This window comes from Dinoponera quadriceps, unplaced genomic scaffold, assembly GCF_001313825.1.
Source record: "Dinoponera quadriceps isolate SergipeBrazil2010 unplaced genomic scaffold, ASM131382v1 scaffold46, whole genome shotgun sequence".
Classification (NCBI taxonomy): Eukaryota; Metazoa; Arthropoda; class Insecta; order Hymenoptera; family Formicidae; genus Dinoponera; species Dinoponera quadriceps.
Window position 1 is genome coordinate 897,024 of NW_014554488.1, and position 20,418 is coordinate 917,441.

Below are 20,418 nucleotides of genomic sequence, written 5' to 3' on the forward strand. Positions count from 1 at the left end.
GTCGGTAGCGTTCAGCATTGATGGTTTGACTCGGTTGCAGCAGCTCATAATATACTACACCGACTTTATTCCACTAAATGCGCAGCACTTCTTTCCATGAATATCTTGTTTTGGCGTTGATGTCGATGGTTCGCCGAGACGCACCCATGATTTCTTGCACTTAAAATCGTTATAACGAATCCATTTTTCATCGCCAGTCACAATTCGATGTAAAAACAACTTCCGTTTTTGTCCTTGAAGCAGCAATTCACAAATGGTTAAACGTTTTGCAATGTCTTTTTCTCTCAATTCATATGAAACCCAGTTTCCTGGCTTCTGTATCATTCTCATTGCTTTTAAATATTTGCTAACGGTTGACTCATCGACATTTAGTGTTTCCGACAACTCTTTGAGCTTCTGACGTGAATCTTCTTCTAGTAATATCTCCAATTCTCTATCTTCAAACTTTTTCGGCTGATCAGGGCGCTCTTTGTCATTCACGTCAAAATCGTTGTCTTTGAATCATCTAAACCAATCTCTGCAAGTTGTTTCAGATAGAGTATGCTCCCTATAAATCTCCACTAGCAAACGATGACTTTCAGCAGCAGATTTCTTGAGATGAAAGCAGAAAAGTAACGCTTCCCGTAAATGCTCTTTTTTGGTATGAAACCCGACATCTTCAATGCGATAAAAAATTGTGTTCTTTGCACTACGATCTAATGTCTCACACCGATTGTTAAAGCCTATTGACGGTACTTTTATATATATCAACAGTCACTTTTGGCCATGTTGAAATAGCATAACTACTGACCTCTATTACTCAATAGCGAGAATTAATTCAAGTACCTAATACGTTTCCCAAAAGTCCTTCATTTTCTCGTTAACAATCATATCTTATTAACAAGGACATCACCGTGTCGAACTTCCTCTGTTTGCTCTCCGGGCTAAGTTGAGCTGTGGAATCCATCGGCCTAGTTTTTTGAATTTCTCCCAGCTTATGCAGCAAACGAAAATTGATTGACGGGTTACTTCTAGTTGTAACGCAAATTTATCTTGAATCTGAGTAGGATTTTCACCCATAATTAGTCAAGCTCCTCATCTCCAATTTTTTTGGCGCTCCATAATATTCATCAGCAAGAGAAAAATCACCACTTTGAAACTTTTGATACCACTTTTTACAAGTTTTGTATATTTTATGCGCAACATCTTCTCCCAAAGCTGAGCAAATCATATTTGCAGTCTCAGCAGCATTTTTTAATTGGAAAGTAGAAAGAATGTAGTGTCTAATATGTTGCTTACCGGTGGTCATCACGTTCGATACTGTTTTGAGAGATTATGTTGTCAGTTTCGCCAAGCTATATAGCGCGCTTTAAACATTAAAGCTTCAAAAGCTTCTAAATGACGGGGAGACATTTGAAATTAAAGCGAAGTTATGATTGATTAAAGATAATGGCACCGAATTAATGCACACCTAATATTTAAGGTAATTGGATGTTAAATGTGTCCAGATTTTATTAAAATGAACAAAAATGAACAAAAATTAGCCCTTTTTTAACATCTTCTTTTGTCAGCATTGAACATGCAAATCTTGTGCAAGATTTGACACAAAGGAAAGAAAATAGTAAGATTTATTTGTAATTTGTGTTTTAATTTGTGATTAATTTATGTCAATGCCCTTACAGAAATTTATTACTGCTAAGCTAGTGATTAATTATTTATTTTTAATATTTAAAATACTGTTGTTAGTAATTCGTAATGATTAAATTATAAAGCTCGCAGTGATCCCAAATATTTCAGTGCTTAGGGTTGCAGTGATTAAATATTACCTTATCATTAATATGAATACTTAAATACTAATGCTTAATGTGCAGTAGCGATGAAATATATATTCTTACAAAAATTTAATATTGAGAATTACTGAATTTGCAGTGATTAAATATTGAAAAAGCAGTGGAAATATAATAGATAGTGAATATATGTTAAGCAAATATTCCGGTAGCAGAAGATCTAGGACTAACTGCTAACTAAATGACTCAGGTTTAATACTGCCCTCAGTCTATATTTTTTGTTTTTGTTTTTTTCCTTTTTTCTTTTTTTTTTATTACTTTTACTTTATTATTATCATCAATAAAAAACACAGACAAAATTTATGTGTATAACTTAAAATATATTAACCATCGATTAAGTGTTGGCTAAATAATTATTGAAATACTGCCAGTACTTAACACGTTCATTGCCAAGCTGAAAATTGGAATTTCGTGTGGTGACCAAATTTTTTTAATTTTTTATTTAATTTTTATTGTGCTCAAAATAAGTTAATATATTATTTATATGCTTTTATTATTATGTACATAGGATTTATATATTCTAAATATCTATTACGCGATAACGCGTGATCGGCCGTTTGGTGAGAACTCGCATCACACGATATCGCGTGATTGGCAATGAACGTGTTAATAACTTTAAATTTCTTAGTAATTCTCAGTATTAAATTTTTGTAAAGGACCGTCTACATTGGAAGTAAGCAGTAATAAGTAAAGGGCGTCTACATTGGAAATAAGCAGTAATAAGTAAAGAATAGGGTATTGGCTAGTAGTAAGGCAGTAGGGAGTATGATTTAGGAATGATTCATTTTGCTTATTGCCGGTGTTACGCTTTATTCCACTGAATATATATATATATATATATANATTCATTTTAATCTTAACAGGCAAATATTTCAAAAATATGGAAGATATGAGAAAATGTTTTAAATAAAAGTTGTAGGGTTCGGAGAAGGATATAAAGCAGTGATCTTAACTTCGTTCTACTGTCAATAATTCAAGATCATTTCAAAGTCAACTTTATTTTCTTAAGTAGAATCATATAATTTTCTTAACACAAATCGACTCTTCTGTTCATTATACGTATAAAAGTATTAGGGCAAGGTCACCTAAATACGAATACTTTTCGAGTTATTTTACTTTTCATTCTGATTCTCCACATTAATCAGCAAATGAGAGATCTACCTACGTTGAATTCTACACTGAGAAACCCATTTTGTCGAATGAAACAAAATTTCTTGTTTAAACCATTTTGTTGACTAAATATATAATTTTTGTGTTTTTATTTAAAAAAAAACATTACGGGAAGCAAATAAAATGTAATCTTAACCAAATTTTTGTTTGAATCGATATATTTAAACAAATAAATAAATAAATAAAATAAATAAATAATAAGTGAATATTTACTAAACGACAGTAAGGATGCTCTTTCTAGATATTCAACCAAGTATAGACACTATTACGGGTTTTTCGGAGCAAGACAGATGGTTTAGTGCTATTACATAATATTGAGTTGTCCGAGAAAAATCGTATGAGTTTCTTGGATCAACATGAAACACAATTTTTGAATACTAAATGAAGACTTTATTCAATAAAGTATCCATTTTGTTGCACTATTTTAACCCATCTTTCAGGCAACTGTAGGATACCGTCCTCGAAGAACTTGACTGGTTTGGAGGCAAAGAGGTCGTCCATATGGTTTTTTACTACCTGGTCGAATGTTTTCCCGTTCAGAGAAATGCTAAAAAGAAGGAGGGCAGAAGGTTGTTTTTTTTTAGAAAACACAGCCGAGTCGGCCGTCGAATGGAAAATGGAGAAAGTGTGTACGTGCGTGTGTCGTGTGTTCTTCTATGTGTATGTGTGTATATATGTACAAAAGCGCATGAATGCGAATTGTGTCGAAATGAAAAACGCAAATACATGAAAACAGACAGAGCTGAGAGAAACTCCAAAAACTATGAATCGTGAAATGGACAAACAGGGTCAGGAAGGCTATTGGTTGAGACATGGTCGATTACGACCGTATCAGTTAGAATAATATATGGATAGTCTTGGAACGTAGAATGCAGAATGCCGAATTTGTTATCTATTTTATTTATTTTTTGTTTTCTTTTTTAATTTCTCGAATTGACGAAACTTCAAATTAAAATTCAATCAGTTTATTGATGGTAAAACGATTCATATGAGAATTTCGTAGACGTGCATTGTTCAACATATTTAACGTTTGATTTACATAGGCTTTAAATTGCGAATCTTAAGACTCAAGTTTGTTAAGGCTCCAACCGAGAATGAGGGAATTTTAACGACTTGAAATGACATTCAATTATTCATCGATTCAACAATCATGTCCGATCAGAATACTAACGACTGACTTTGCGGGCGAATTCAAAGTGCTCACTACTACTCTTTCCGTTTTACGAATCAACGAGAATCAAACGGGAAAATACGAGAGAGTGGGTTGTCTGCAGACTGGTGTATATATCTGTGTATGCATGTGTCCGTGTACTTTGGTGTGCGACAGAGCGACGATAAAAAGGAAAGAGAACGAAAGAGTGAGAGATAGAGATTGAGCGAGTGAGCAAGCGAGCGAGAAAGAGAGAGAGAGAGTGTGTACGAGAGGGACCGAAAGAACGGAACGAACGCAAGGAAGGCAAGTAAAAAAGAAGAGAGAAAATAAAGAGAGAAAGAGGAGGAAGGCTCCGGCGGGGGCCGCCCGTCCATGAACGGAGGACGCTGATCACATCCCCCTCGGACTGATCGGCTCTCTTTCTCCCTTCCTGATTCGCAGGTACGTCTTCACGATAGTCAGCTACTTGATCGGCGTCTTCATATTCGCAACCATCGTTGGCCAGGTCGGCAATGTCATCACCAACAGGAACGCGAATCGTCTCGAGTTTGAGCGGCTCTTGGACGGCGCCAAGACTTATATGAGGCATCACAAAGTGCCCGGTGGTATGAAACGACGGGTGCTCAGATGGTATGACTACAGCTGGTCGCGTGGCAGGATCCAGGGTGGCGGTGACATCAATACCGCCCTCGGTCTACTACCGGACAAGCTGAAAACCGAATTGGCGTTACACGTGAACCTCTCGGTGCTTAAGAAGGTCACCATTTTCCAGGTGAGCTTCCCCACACCACGTGTGCGAAGAGCCACCGTCGACGACGGATCGATTCCACAAAGTGTCGGGCAAAAGTGGACGCGTCGTCGGAATTACCGCGTTTTATCGTATTTCTTCCGAGCACTTCGATTTCCATTATAAAGTGGAACGAGTACATACTTCAAACATTTCGACAATTACCCTGATGGAAAAGTATTGGCTAGTGATAAATTATTATTGCTCGATAGTTTCATTACTCGTACAAGTGATGAAACTATTATGTGTCACAGGTCAATTTATCGCCAGTAATTGTCTTCTGTAAGAGTATGAGCGAGGGACAACACGAAGAAAACGAAACAAGTCATCCGAGTCGTTTTCTTTAGTCTTAATTATTGTCGAAGTAATGACTAACTTATTTTCCGTATCGTTTTGAATCGAAAAACACATAAATCAGAAATTAAACTTCCCACGTCAACTGCATTTATTGTAACGAATTACGAGTGACTTCTCCCGCATACTAACAAACCACTTGTCATTTCCAATTTCTTTTTGCAAATCTTAATTTCGGGGATCTTAAAGCATTTTAATTTTTTCAAGTCAGCTTAAAACACAATTAATTTAATCGCAAATTCGTTTCGCTTAATAGTTTAATTACTAACAATATATTCTTCTTCCTTCTTAAAAAAGCGGAGCGATGAGAAGTCGAGCATTTTATCTTTCAGTATTTTTCTTCTAGCGTTTTAATCATATCTCAATACGTTAATATGCGAGTACGATTTGCACTGATGAAACGCCGCGCATTTTTCTACGCCAAATACGATCTCAACAAAGATTTTAAAAGACTCGAGAATATATGAATCTCCGTTAAAAACTGTTAAAATCCGAGATTAAAACGTAATATTTGAGCAAAAACGTCGGTACTTTGAGTACTTCGTGCAAAGAAGAACTTTTGGAAACGCACAAGTCGGACCTTAAAGCAACAGTGATCACGCTTATGAATAAACTAATTGATCATGAAACTCTTTTTCTCGCTCTATATTGTTTTTCGTTTTTCTCGATCATGCATTAAGCCGAAAACATTTTTCTTCGACTGTGACCAGAAGCTTATCGCTTATCGTGCGATAAGAACGAAAAAGAAGAAGAATGCAGATGAGAAGAGAACTACACGAAAAGCATTTGAAAAGTTTGCCGAGAATGATGTAAGGTCATTAAGGTAAAGATATTATACGAAACTTTGCCACAGTAAATTTTTCTTTTGACCGCCGCGAATTTTTGCACCGCGTGAAATTCCGCAAAGTTAACATGAAATTCCTCGTAAAATAGCATAAAATCGTAAAACACAAAGTTTCTTTGTTGTTTGCGTTAAATAAGTTTATCATAGCCATGCGCGGAAATAGCATCACCGTATAAAGTTTCAGGTGTTTCTTCGAAATTGTGATCTTTCAGATATTTAAAAACGTATGATATTAACCTGTTCCTTTGTTTCCATGTAGGAACAACAAATTTACATCTTCAAACATTTTTTTATCTACGATAAAGATAGATTCTGGCCTATATCTTGTTACTAAAATATAGCTTGGATTTTTATCTTTCAGATATAATTTCATCTGACCATCGCCCATCACCCCCTGGCGGTAGGTCAATAACCTTTTGCCATTTTTCCGGCAATAATTTGGTTTCCGCACCAATAAAATGATATGAATTATTTTTGGAAATAATCTACTTATTGACCCGATTTCACTCTTCCTCAGCATTTCGAAACCCTGTATCAAATAGACCGTGCTGCAACGATTTGAATAGATTAAAAGTCGGAACAAAAAATGACGGAAGAGGAAGTGAGGGCGCGAAAAAAGAGTGAGGGGGGGGGGGANAAGACGCGCGCGATACGGAAGATATTACGGAAGAAAAAAAGATCTGAAAAGTTAGGCTGGGAAGTAAGTGGAGTGCATACATCGAGATAAAGCGAAGTACTACTGCAAGCTTTCGAGACTTTTCAAGCGCACATTCGGCGTGGAAGGAATCGGAGGGAAAAATTACAATAAATAGTAAACGTACATATTTTTCTTACAGACAAGTTCGATTCACGCGCCTCTCTATATACGATGTATGAAAACATCCTGTAAGATCATTGTCAATCTGCCACAACCCATTATTAATTAGATTAAAGTAACTTCATCGTGATGTCTCTTCTTTCGCGTAACTAAGCGGCGCAAAAGTAATTAAAGTTGTCGAACACAGTTTAGTATCCGTATCCTCCTCCGTGATAGGTTTTCGTGGAAAACAAAGTCGGGAGATTCAACGGATTTGTGGAATTTTACTTTAGTTCAGCCTTTGCAACACGGCGAATTTGTGACGTGATATGAATAAAGACAGCAACGCATACGATATTTTTTATCATTTTCTAACAGTGATTATATATACATGTATAGTCTGTTTAAGAATAAGCACTGTCGCCATTTTTAAATACTATTTATACAATCACGATAAAAATAATAATAAATATTTCACATAACATAATTTAAGACGCAATTAGATTAATGATGATTGGGGCCGTTATCTTCTTAGAGAATCCAATTTTCTTTTCCAGGTCCTAACTACAGTTTCTCAAATAAGAGTTAGGATACCGTTTGCCAAGAGAATTCCTCTCTTATGGTCGAGACGAAGCTTTTGAAATTGCAATTACAGCACAGGAAATGCAATCTTATCCGATCTTCGAGATATCGTTTCTGCGTACGATAAAATACATTTTGTTTTTCAATATTGATCTCGGGATAAACGGAAAGCTGTTTATCGCGCGATTTATGGGAAGGATGTAAATTATGACCGTTGTTTTTCGGGTCAACCGCGTATTCTCGAAAATGTTTTCTAAAAGAATGGCGTGAAATCAAATGCCAAGTCAAATGACGATGATTAGCGACGAAAGATATTTTAAACGAAAATTTAGCCCGAACTTGTCTGTCCGAACGCCACGCCAAAAACTGTTCCATTTCCATTTGCATCCGCTCCACCCGATCTATTTTATCAATTCCTTTATTCATTCAAAGCGATTAACTTGCTTCACAATGGCACGCTCAAAGTGTTCCATCAGAGAAGGTCTCTTTTATGACCTTCAACAAACAATACAAACGATAATATCTTTGAAAAGAAGTTCGGGAAAATTTTTCTTCCTCTGGAAAACGAAGTTGCACGATTCGATTTTGCAAAGTTGCGGATAATTGCTGCTGACAAAAAATTCTATCAAATATATATAAATAAAACTGATTCCACTTTTTTAATGTATATTTTGTTAATTACATTAAATTTGACATCTTGAATTTGAAAATTTCGATTTTTAGACTCGTAATTAGTTACTCGAAAAACTCCTGGAAAATAAGTTTCATTCGAATTCAACCAAATTTAGCATTATTGTCCGCCACATTGAATCCACTATTTTTAATTAAGTACCGATTTTTTTATATAACCCTCACATTGACTTTCAAAATAAGCTCAGAAATAAGTCGTTATCTTCATTTTTGTGGAAAATATGAATTTTTAAAAGACCGAGACATACATATTCCACCAGGCATGAAAAGGTTAATTGGAAACTAAAACCTCCTTGAAGTCGTATACACACGATCCTATTGTGATATAAGCGTCACTAATTTGCATTGCAATGGCTTAGGATTAAAATACACGAAAATAGAATCGCGAAATATTGCTCGCGAGCGAGAGAAATATGAAATAGCGGATGACTTTTCGTATGACGGTGACTGCGTACGTAGAACTTAAAATGCTTTTTACACAAGAGTGACTTCGCTCGCTCGTAGCACATGTCGAGTTATTAAAGTTGTGACAACGAACCGGTGCGACTCTGCTTTTCCAGTGACGGTGACCATCGAACGTTTCGTCGAGAAATGTACAAAGTGCTTCCAGATTAATATTACACACGACTCTATTCTCCGATCGACTCTCAATTAAACTTTCCTTGGCAAAAAATAAAAGAAGAAACGCTGATTGGACGTTTATTATTTCTACAAGTTTCTAATTATATCATTAAACATCTCGCTGATTGTAAAACCTAAATTAAAATTCCGAGTTAAAATAAAGTTAAAGTGAAGTTAGAATAAAATAAAAGTCCCGTTAGGTAAAATAAAAAAATTGCTGTCATTTCTTTGTGATAATTTCAACATTAAATATATCAATAGAGTCAAAATTGAAGTTTTGCCGACGTGGAACAGATGCTTTCCGTGAAATGTATTCGAAAAAATTATAACAAATTTTGTCACGCTACTTTTCACCACCGTTCTTGAGGAACATTCCGCTCTCTCCATCAATTGTGATTCAAAACTGGAGACATCGTTGACGTCTTGAAATTTTTGTGAAGAAAAACGTCGATTTGAAATTCATGTGCTCCGAAGGATACTTTTACTTGCGCCATCGATTCAAACAGACACTCTGTATTTTTTTTCATTTACGTCGTTGTGTTCATTGATGCCGATGCTGTTCGAGCTGACTGCATTTTGATGAGGCCCATTGTAAATCGGTTGAATATAGTCTTAAGGACTTGATAGTCAAAGATAACAGCCCTAATCGGTCGTGATCTGCTCTTGAATCAAAACGGCAACGGCACAAGGATGTGTAGAACGCGTCATTGACCGACGGTGCACTATCGATCGAATGAAATATCGTGGTGAAAGATCACAGTTGGGTCACGACTCTATTAGCAAAAAGCTACGTAAACCGACAGGGCGAAAAGAAATCGTATTTCACGGAGAATTACAGCTGTCATCTCACGATTGTCAAGCGTTGCGGGAAATAATATGTGAATAAAGGTTCTGGCCGTAATCTCGTAAACGTCGCTCCACTTTGCTTCCTACTTTCGCATCTTTGTCTCGTTTTATTCTTTTTTCTACTCGCGTTATCTCTGCTGATAATATTGTAATACATATATCCACTGTGTTAAGTCTTCAAAAATCGTTTTATATGAAGATTACATATATAATTTCCCAATTTTAAGGTGATTATACAAAGTTAATGTTTGAAGCAGAATTTTCGTTTAAATTCCGTTTAAATTTAGATCTTATTATATCAGCTTTACAATTTAAATTTTCTTCCAGTCTAAATCCAGTTGCTTTCCAATTAAAATTCAAATCGTCGCTAACATAGAATTTTCATAATTTAAAAAAATTATTCTGTACAATATATATATTTTGTAAGTCACTTGGGCAAATAATCTGTAATTGTCTTGCAGGAATGCCAGCCAGAATTTCTGCACGATCTTGTGTTGAAAATGAAAGCCTATATTTTCACCCCCGGTGATTCGATATGTCGGAAGGGAGAAGTCGCCCGTGAGATGTTCATAATAGCTGACGGTATTCTGGAGGTGATCAGCGAAACTGGTCGGGTTCTTACGACAATGAAGGCCGGAGACTTTTTCGGCGAGATTGGTATACTGAATTTGGACGGGTTGAATAAGTGAGTAAAATTTGATTTTCTCCACACGCACATGATGTCCATCCAGAGGTCCGTATAACCTCCACAGCTTTATGTAACATCTTTCTCCACTTCCTGGTGAAAATCACATAGACTTCTAATGGAGGTCCATATTATATTTTTAACACGGATATCATAAATTCATCTTTTTAGGATGTTGATTAGACGAACGTGAATGGAAAAGGTTGGTCGTGTATTTCTTTAGTGCTTCTTTGGTGGAAAGTTTTAAAGTAATCTGAGAGAATATTTGGAAAAAATATGGCGTGAAATCCAAATTAGAGTGATAAAAAGGGTGGTGTGAATTTTCCTTTTCTACATATCGCGCGAACTTTTATAGACAGATGGCTGATTTTCGGGGAGGTATATAAAAAGAAATCATTTTTTACAATTCGGAAGCAATTCTTGTCTTATCTGTCCGCCTTTATCGCTTGAGTACATGCCTCGAATATTCAAGGCAAAGCATCAGTGACCGTTCAAAGTTTAAAGGAGTTCAGTTCTCGTCAATACATTAATTTTTCACTCGAATTGGTTTCTTTTTTTATATTAGATTTTTTGCGTCCAAAACGAATGCAACGTATATCAGAAGCGTTTGCTTATTCCTTCCCCGTCTGCGCTTTTTTATAGCCAATCGTGCTACATTGGCCATCATTTATAGTAACGAATATCTTGAAAGAAGAAATAACTTTCAGACGTACGGCTGACGTTCGCTCGGTGGGTTATTCCGAGCTATTCAGTCTATCCCGAGAGGATGTTCTGGCCGCGATGAAGGACTATCCAGAAGCGCAGGAGATCCTGCAGAATCTCGGCCGGAAACGGCTGATGGAGGCGCAAAGAGTGGCGCGGGCGTCACGTCAGCCTACATCTCCCAGCCACGACTCCTCTGACAACAGCACCGGTAAGCGGATCGTTGACAAACTGAAGAGCGACGTGAAAGGCCTGAAAAACGTGCTGCGAAAGAGTAGGCGCAACACAAGACCCGAGGAGAGCCTGGAGCTGCAGCCTCTGGCGCCGAAATTCCCAGCTCTGAAGAGGCAGCAGAAAGTCGACGACAGCCAGGATCTGTGCTTGCCAAATAGTCAAGAGCCACCGGTGTCGCCGTTGGGCGCCGGATTGCCTCTGTTGTCCAGGCTCAGGTTGCTGAAGGAAAAGGAAGAGAGGGAGGAACGGCGCAACCTGATGGACACGTCAAGCCACGCGGCAGATCCGCAACCGCTGCCACCTACGGAGGCCTTGAATCCCACCAATCCAAACCTACCGTTCCTGCAGAGGATACTCTTGCTGAAGGCGAAGAACGAACAGGAGGTCCAAGTGGAGAAAGAAGCGCCCACCAAGGAACCCCTGCTTCCTAAGAACACCATCCCCGAGGAGACCTCGCAGAACGATGAAGAACAGTCCTCGTCGGGTAGTCAGGCCGTCGCGACCATAACTTCGGAGGTCGAGACACGAGCACCCGCCGCGACAAACGCCAAGAAACCTTGGGCCATGCTGAAGAACGCATCCTTGACCGTGAAAGACAATTCACCGCAGAAGAGTCCGCCGGCGAGAAAATTGCAACAGACCAAGATGTACGCCTCCGTGGACGACTTGTCACCGGAGTACTGCGGCTTGCCTTTCGTCAAGAAACTCAAGATCCTTAACGAGAGGCAGAAGCTGGCGGAGCTGGAGAAGGCGGTGAGGAGCTCGTCGCTTGATTGCGGAGAAAACGCCGAGGCAGAGTTCGACGGTAACCTCACGAGGAGTCACTCGGAGGCGTGTGCTATCGAGTATGCCAGGAAATTGGCCAAGTTTAATCAAGTAAGTGGATTTCGCGTGTGAATATATTTCTGTTACATAATGATGCATTTTTGGAGCGCGAATCAGAATTAAATATTATTCAAGATTATCCACAAATTCTCGTAGTGGTGATATTAAAGTAACGATGTACTGAAAGAAAAAAAATCGGTTAAAGGAATTATCTCTCAAGGTTGGAAGAATTTTTTGCAAAACCTACAATCGGACTTAATGAAAGAAGAATCTAGTCAGATCGGCAACTTGAAAGATTTGAAGTGCAAAACATTGTTAATAGATAAAGAAGTTAACGAAACCGAAATGTGTTCTCTTACTACTGACAGGATGATCGAATCGCATATAATACGTGTAATTTTATCCTTCCTCAGAATATCAATTCATTCGTATTATTAGGAGATTAAAGAATTATGCCTGATCATTGAATTATATTTCCTTTATGTTGAGTTTAATAAAATGGCTAAAAAACATACGATTTTTGCGATTTGATCCATTTTCAGTGAAAAATCGCAATTATCCACTTCTGTGGTAACAAGCAGAAGAAATAAACGGATATATCTGATGCCTATAAGTTAAATAAATCAGACGTTAAATACGATTGCAAAACAACAGTTGGTCCACTTGTTTCGATATTGCAGATACAAAAAAATGCATCGATCTGTTACTTTACACTAATGTAGATACAATGAATTACATAATATGAAACAACATATGCCAATCGCACTGCAATTACACATGTTCAGTGGCAGAGTTGTCCAACTTAGTTATAGCAAAATGGCTAAAAAGTTTAACGACAAATCGAGCTGGTCAGCAGCTCTCACACTCATTCAAAACAAAGTCGCGCGAAATTCGCGTATAAACGGATTGGATGTTCGCGCAGGATCGGCAAGCAACGATGTCGTCAATGGAGCAACTGTCGCCGGAGAATGAGACGCTGGAGAGGCGGAATCTGAAGAGCATCCTGAAAAAGCTGTCGGCCAGCAGTAGGGCTGGCAGCTCGGAGACCTCGGTGACCAGTACGCCGGATCGCGAGGCTGTTACCGCTGAGCTGAAAAGGCTGATGAGAGCGCCGACGATCGAGGGCTACGCCGCACGGCATTCGAAGCTGTCCAAGAGCGTAACCTTCAACAAGTACACGCTACAGAGCCCGCCATCCGAGCAGGCGATCCTGCAGCCCAATTATCCGCTGTCCGAGGACCAGTCGCCACTGCCGCCGCCCAATAAACTCAGTTTCCGTCCTGTAGGCAGTGTCGGCATCCTGCAAATGGTGCCGAGGGAGGAGGATTGCCTGGACGAGCTGCTCTCTGGAATCAGCGAGGTCATTAAGGCGGGCTTGGTGAGTGCGATTTCACGCGATATCCCCTCGGTCTCCGTTTTCAATAGATGACCACTTTATTACTACTTGCACGCTCATACGTTTGCCCAACTAGTACTTTATTACGGGCCACTTGCTTTGGGACATAAGGATACGCGAAGAATACACAGCTCGACAGCGTCCGCGGAACGTGGGGATGCGAAATTATCGTATTCTCGGTGAAAAATAATACTACTTGTCACTTGTAATGACATAATGTTAATCACGTTAATTTCGCGCGAAGCTAGTATATAACGACTAAAATGTCAAATTTGAAATTCATGATTATTCGACGAAGAGGCGGCAGAGAAAGAGGAAACCATTATTCATTTTGTGACTTAAAATTGCGGCAATTAAAATCCGTCGTACATGTCCGTCGAAACTCGTGACACGCTAAATGTACACCTATCAAGGCTATTAATTATCCGACTATATACCCACCATAGGATTCTCATTACCGAACATGTACATGCGCCACGATTAATCACGCGTTGACGTTGTAGGAAAATATGCAGATTAAGTTCGAGCAGCAGTTCACGTCACTGGAGCTGGAGGTCCGTAAGCGCGATGAGATAATATCGCAGCTGCAGGCGCGGATCCAGGAGTTAGAGCGACGGGATGCGCCCGACGGCGGCGACGACGATTCAGGCGGCGACAGCACCGAGCACGATGCCTCGTTGGAGGAGGACCTTGACGACGATTGCGAGGACCATCCGTTTATGCGGGACAGTTCCGTGGACACCGTCCTTACCACCCGATCACAGGACCACCACTCGTCCTCGTCGCTGGGTTCGAATTCACGCGATAAAAGGTCGTGGGAGGAGCACTCGGAGAGGGAAACTCTGGAGCTGCAGGAGTTACCGAACTCGATAGTGCCACAGAAACTGTCATCGCAAGAAGACGTAGCGATCGATTTGGAATCGGACAGCGACAGCAGGTCGGACGAGTCGTTCGACGCTCGTCGGAGTCGCAAGGACGACAGTGAAAAGGATGACAGGGAAGATGATGAAGAGGGGGAGGAAGAGAACGAGGATGCTGACGAAGACGACGACGACGATGATGACGACGACGAATTAGACGACGACAAAATCGTGCGACAGGATGGCTACAACAACTGGGAAGTCGCCCTATTGGCGAAACAGCTCGAGGCGAGAAGAAGAAGCGGTGACAATGCCGGTAGCCCAGGTTCCTAGCGCATTAACGAAATTCTAGAAATATTATGTTACCTCACGAACACGATACGCTCCGACGGTTGGTGCAACCCATTAACTGGGCATGGTAGTGCAGCTTTTTGCGAACACGATCATTGCCCGTCATCGTATTCGCAATTAGACTTCGATAGTATGACTAGCCGTAGCGAGACTATGATGTAGTCTGGTCGCAGGGTAAGCCAAATAGAGTACGGATGCGCGGCCGTTGATATCGGATACTCTTTTTTCGGTATCACAATCGTCAGAAACGGAATCTCGCGAGTTTTTACAGAATAATGTTAAAGCGAACCTTTCACTATTACTACTACTTCTACTACCACTACTGTTAACACGTTCGCTACCAGGGTCTGAGAAGAAAACCTTGCAGTCCAGGGTATTTTTTGTTAGAATATGTCCTCAATTGACACGGGTCTTTTTAGAATATATTTATAACATAAAAATGTAATTATCTCTAGACCAAGGACATTCTACATCTGTTTTATTGTTTTTTACTTCAACAATACTGTTCATTTCCAAATTTATCGTAATACGTTATCATAAACTGATAAAGAACACGCACCGCACGGCGGTGGTAGCGAACATGTTAATTACTATTATCGCTGCTATTACTAGTATTACCCACACTACGCTTATTATTGTTTTTCTTCAAATGCCATTTCGATTGATACGTTCCTTTTCTTTCTTTCTACCTTATTTATAACTTGTCTTTGTATCCCGTAGCAACGTTGCCGCAGAGATATACTAAAGATGTGTGTACTTTTATACATTTCTTCGACCTGTTTATTTTCGTTTACGCGCTCGTTTGTTGATTATGTTATTTGCAGATACCTTCGTTCGCAGAGATGACCACCAGCTCGAATTGCTTCGTATCTTGCAAATACACATTTGTTGAATTGTAAATAATTCACAGGTGCCTGAGGAAATATTATACTTGAAATATGCAGAATTTATATACAAGGTGTCCCAAACCGTTCTCGGTTCCTGCGGTGTGCAGGTAAAACGGGTGAAACTGAGTAAAAAAGTACCACTTTGCAAAATTCGCAATAGTTAATGAGGAATTAAGTATTTTATCTGAACTAATGAACGCACTGGAAGCGGTAAGCCAGATTCTGTATATAAAAAAATGGCTTATTTCTGAAGACCTCCTAGCAACGATGAGTACCAACTGATAGTGAGAGACGTGTTTCTTTTCAGTGCACAGTTCTGTGTTACATGCCGCTCGCTATTTTACTCCGCCTTTAAAAATCAGTTAATGCTCATCGTTGCTAGGAGATCTTCAGAAGCAAGCTATTTTTCTTCATACAGTGTCCGGTTTACCCGTGTGTTCACGTTGACAATAATTAACTTTTCACTAACTATTGCGAATTTTGCAAAATGGTACATAATTTTTCCGTACAGTTTTACCCGTCCTATCTGCACACCACGGGAACTGAGAACGGTTCGGGACACCTTGTATAAACATCCTAATTGAACGTACAAGATAGAATAGACATGTACCAACAGCAAGGTTGCAATCTAGAGGGAGTTTCTTAATGATAAATTAGAAGCCTTTTCGGATGAAAATTGAAAACTAAGCTAAAATGTCAACAATAATATCCAAACTATCTATTAGATTCCATGCTGTCGATTCACCGGATTCACGTGTATCATTTGTTAGCAACGTGTGTATGCGTATATTCTCTTTTCAAATGTAAAATCGATACACTAAATTTCTTCAAGAATACAATCATGCTACTGGTATATACATGTATATCTTACATTTGTTCCAATATTCTTTAAATTAATGTAAAACTTTTTACAATTATTTTATCGATCTCCACATGTTTATTACTATTATTAATATAATCAAGTCTTTACAATTGCGCAAGTTAGCGTTCGAGCCACTGAAGAACATGGTAATTATTAGGTTATCCGTAGAGTTCTGAGAATTATTGAGGCACTGAAATCAAAATTTATTGGCACCGTTCCATCAATAATTAATCTATCACGTATTGTCCATTTTGATCTATTACTTTTTGCCATCTCTCCGGCAAAAAGAGAAAATTCCATACTCGTAGAATGACTTGGACCTTCCTCGAAAAATGCAGTTAGGTAGATTTTTTACTTCTTCCAATAAATTATTTTCTACCTCTCAAGGAGTGCTGTAATGTCCGGAACAAGTGACAGAAGAGACGATGTGGTAAATATAGTCCCATCCATATTTAATGAGTGTTCTGCTAATAAAACATGTGGCCTCGCATTATCATGCTGAGAGATGACGCTTTTTCTATTCACTAGTTCTGGGTGGCAAGGGTTTCCTTCAGATCAGCTAGTTGAGCGTAGTATTTGTCAGAATCAATCGTGTGGTTCTCTGGAAGGAATTCAAAGTGGACAACACCCTTGCGACTCAGATGCAAAGCATTCTTTGGGTGCAGCCTCCTCCTGTAAAGTCATTTGCGGAGGTTCAATCGATTTTTCCTATGATCGTGTCCTTGTCACACTACGGTAAAATACTCATTTTTCGTCGTCAACTGTCATCAACTGCTTCAAAAAAGGCTTCTTGGAATTTTTTCTTAAGAGTGCGTCACACTCGTCAACACAAGCGAAGTTGTGTTCGGTCAATGTGTGAAGAATTCAAGCATCGAAGTGACTTCATAACTCATACGTCTCAAATGCTTATGGAGCGTACCCTTGGGAAAGTTGAGGTTCTGTGAGAGTTCCAGCACTTTTCTGCGGGTTTTCATTGACTGCTTGCTTCAGATGGCCTTCGAGTAGCGTGGAAGGTCTTCCAGATTATTACGAAATCGCATGATTCATTGGCTGTTCGATATGACACAGCATTTTTCGCGTAAACGTCGCAAGTCTAGTCTTCATCGCGATGTTTCTCTTCCGAAAGCAAAAAAAGCGTTGCACAAATGAAGCTTTCGACTGTTTATATTCGCGACTAACATCGCCTACTCTGTTGGTCAACATTAGATCTGCACTTGAAAGAGGAAAGCGCCCACTTTCAAATGAGCCATCAGTCTCGGCCCTGCCGAGCAATTGGTCTCAAGCGCGTCAAATAGTAAGAATTCTCAGAAATTTTCGGATAATCCAATATAATTTTAAAATGAGAATATTTTTGGTTTTTCCGGTAATTTTACTCGGTGGTTAATTTATATTAATTTCAAACACACCAGGCTTAGAAACTCTTGTCCCGTCATTGAAATCGTATCGGATTATGAGAAGCGATATATCTTATGTGATTAAATTTTATAGTGTATATAGAGATAAATTAATTTTATTTATGCACTATCACTTAATATTTAGAGGAACAGTACTTGTGAGATGTATCGAAAAAATGTCCCTCTTTATTTCTAACAATTTTAAATTAATTTCATCACTGAGATATTAATTAAGTGTAATTTTAATTTTTCCTTAAGGGGATATGCTACAGTAAAGACACAGAAAAGTCCTTATTTTAAAATTAACATTGACAAAATCATGAGAAAAGAGGTTAGAAAAGAAGGTTCCGTATTAAATTAATTTTGCGACTATTTATTGATTGTTCGAGTAAAAGGAAAGTGGAACTGGGTGAGGCTTGGAATTAGGCCCGACAGATCGACCGGTCAGTGTGCATTCCAGTCCATTGCTCGCTTTCACTATACTCATACAACTCGGAAAGTACTTCGAATTTTATTAAAATCTTTTAAGAACACACACTTCTAAGATATGAATTTTTCGAAAAATGTAAAAAAGAAAAATCGATTTATTAAAAATGTTACTGTAACACCCTTAACGTCAAGTTTATCATGGATTTTAATTCAATTTCGTTAGAAATATAAGAAACAAATGTAGAATATATTATATTTATACCAAAGAGAAACAATCAAAATGTGAAAATGCTTCGATACATTTCATTAATTTACTCTTTATCGGATATGATTGATATGCAAAAAAAAAATAATTTAGCTCGACATATAATGTAAGAAACAAATTCGTATAATTTCTTGTCATTCTGCATCATAAAAAGTACAATGGCGAATCAGGAGCCTTAATTTTGTTCGAGTGTTATCCTTCCTCTTATTACGTAGAGTTCATTCATTCAATCATATTCTTAAAAAGCTGCACCACGAACGAACGAAGATATTAATCGGTTGTATGAAGCGTGGACGAATAAATAATGTTAGAAAAGGGAAAAACAGTGAAAGATAAACAGAGAGAGAGAGAGAGAGAGAGAGAGAGAGAGATAATAAATATAAATTTGAATCGACAAAACTTAATGAGAATATATTACGTACACTGACCAGACCAAGCTCAATATTTCTAGAGTCTTTACAAAATATGTCTACTAAGTGACAAATGACTATTAAGGTAATGAAAGAGAATTATTAAGATCTTGTACATATTATATAGCCTATAATTTATTTATCTATGAGCGAAAATGTGTGTGTATGTGTGTATGTGGACAAGTGAGTGCGAGAGAGTAGAACTACGGAGAAAGAAGTAGGAGATACGAGTATAGAGAAGTTAGTGCAAGAATGAATTTCACCGAACTACAAGAAGAGAAAGCATTTTAGACGCTGATATGTACCTATACGGAAGAAAGGAATATACAATAAAGCAAATGTTTTCAAACGTTGCGATTATTTTCTAAGAATACGTTCTTCCTTCTTGCCTATCCTTTTTGCCTAAGGATATTTGAACACTTCTTGAAACGTTGCGCAATTGTCTTGCTATATTCACTTATATCATCACAGGAATATCTTGATTTTGATATGGATCTTGGAATTGTTGACAGTTTCTTTAATATATCGGGTTGACGAGGCAGTCTTAGATTTTAGTTTGATGGATGTAATTCAGCCAAAGTATCACTCATATGTATATACATGGGTTTTTAGCACATTATTAAATATTTTTTCTAATAATATAATTAAATAATAATATAAAATAAATTATGTATAAGAGTAATTAATAATTCTAATCGAATTCCTATTTTTACCTTACGTCAAGTCAGGTAGAGTTTGCCGAACGTAAAGTCCGTATTCACACTTGGGATTATACTTGAGAATCGATTACAGATATTTAGGTTTTAGCCAGCTTTCACTGTGAGGTAACATCCTACGTGCGGCATGCATGACACTGCTTTTCACTTCAACTAATCGATGCTGCACATATAGTACGCTACCTCTCTGTGAAAGCAGATTGAAAGGCTAGCTTACACCGATTCTCAGGTAGAATCCCGATTATGAATGCGGGACACGAACGATTGTGTCGACGGGTTCCAATTCTGCTACATTTTTGCCTTCAACAGATGATACTGCAGATTGCATTCAATATTTGTCGTTTTTTTGGTGTCGTATCATGTACATGTGCAGGTCATACTTGTTTATGCCGCGTTTCTGTAACGTCGTAACGGCACGATATGCTCGAGTTTTGTTGCATTTGTACCGTCACGTCCTGACGGTACGATATCCTTGAATTCTGTTCCATTTCTGTTACATTGTGTTAGCAGACAATATTTGTAGAAATTAAACTTAATGCGGCCGCAGTGGATCAGAATCTGTCCCAAATGCGTGATTTTGGATCTGTTGGCACTATGCACTGTTATCATTTGGCTATCATAAATGCTAGCATAATGTTGTCATTTGGCTATCTGGATATATGTTAATATTCCGAATATTATTATAAACTATATATATTATAACTGTAATATAAATATATGTGTATATATATAT

General features: G+C 38.2%; 1 protein-coding gene across 1 annotated transcript in view; it reads left to right on the top strand.

The window, feature by feature from the left end:
* LOC106751571 overlaps positions 1 to 20,401 on the top strand; it is a 71,508-nt gene extending 51,107 nt beyond the window's left edge. The window contains exons 4-8 of the mRNA XM_014632493.1: positions 4,591 to 4,921; positions 10,131 to 10,354; positions 11,062 to 12,166; positions 13,038 to 13,493; positions 14,015 to 20,401. Of these exons, the coding sequence (XP_014487979.1) occupies positions 4,591 to 4,921; positions 10,131 to 10,354; positions 11,062 to 12,166; positions 13,038 to 13,493; positions 14,015 to 14,704 (2,806 nt within the window). The 3' untranslated portion in view covers positions 14,705 to 20,401. The remainder of the gene's footprint in view (positions 1 to 4,590; positions 4,922 to 10,130; positions 10,355 to 11,061; positions 12,167 to 13,037; positions 13,494 to 14,014) is intronic.
* The last annotated feature ends 17 nt before the right edge of the window (positions 20,402 to 20,418 follow it).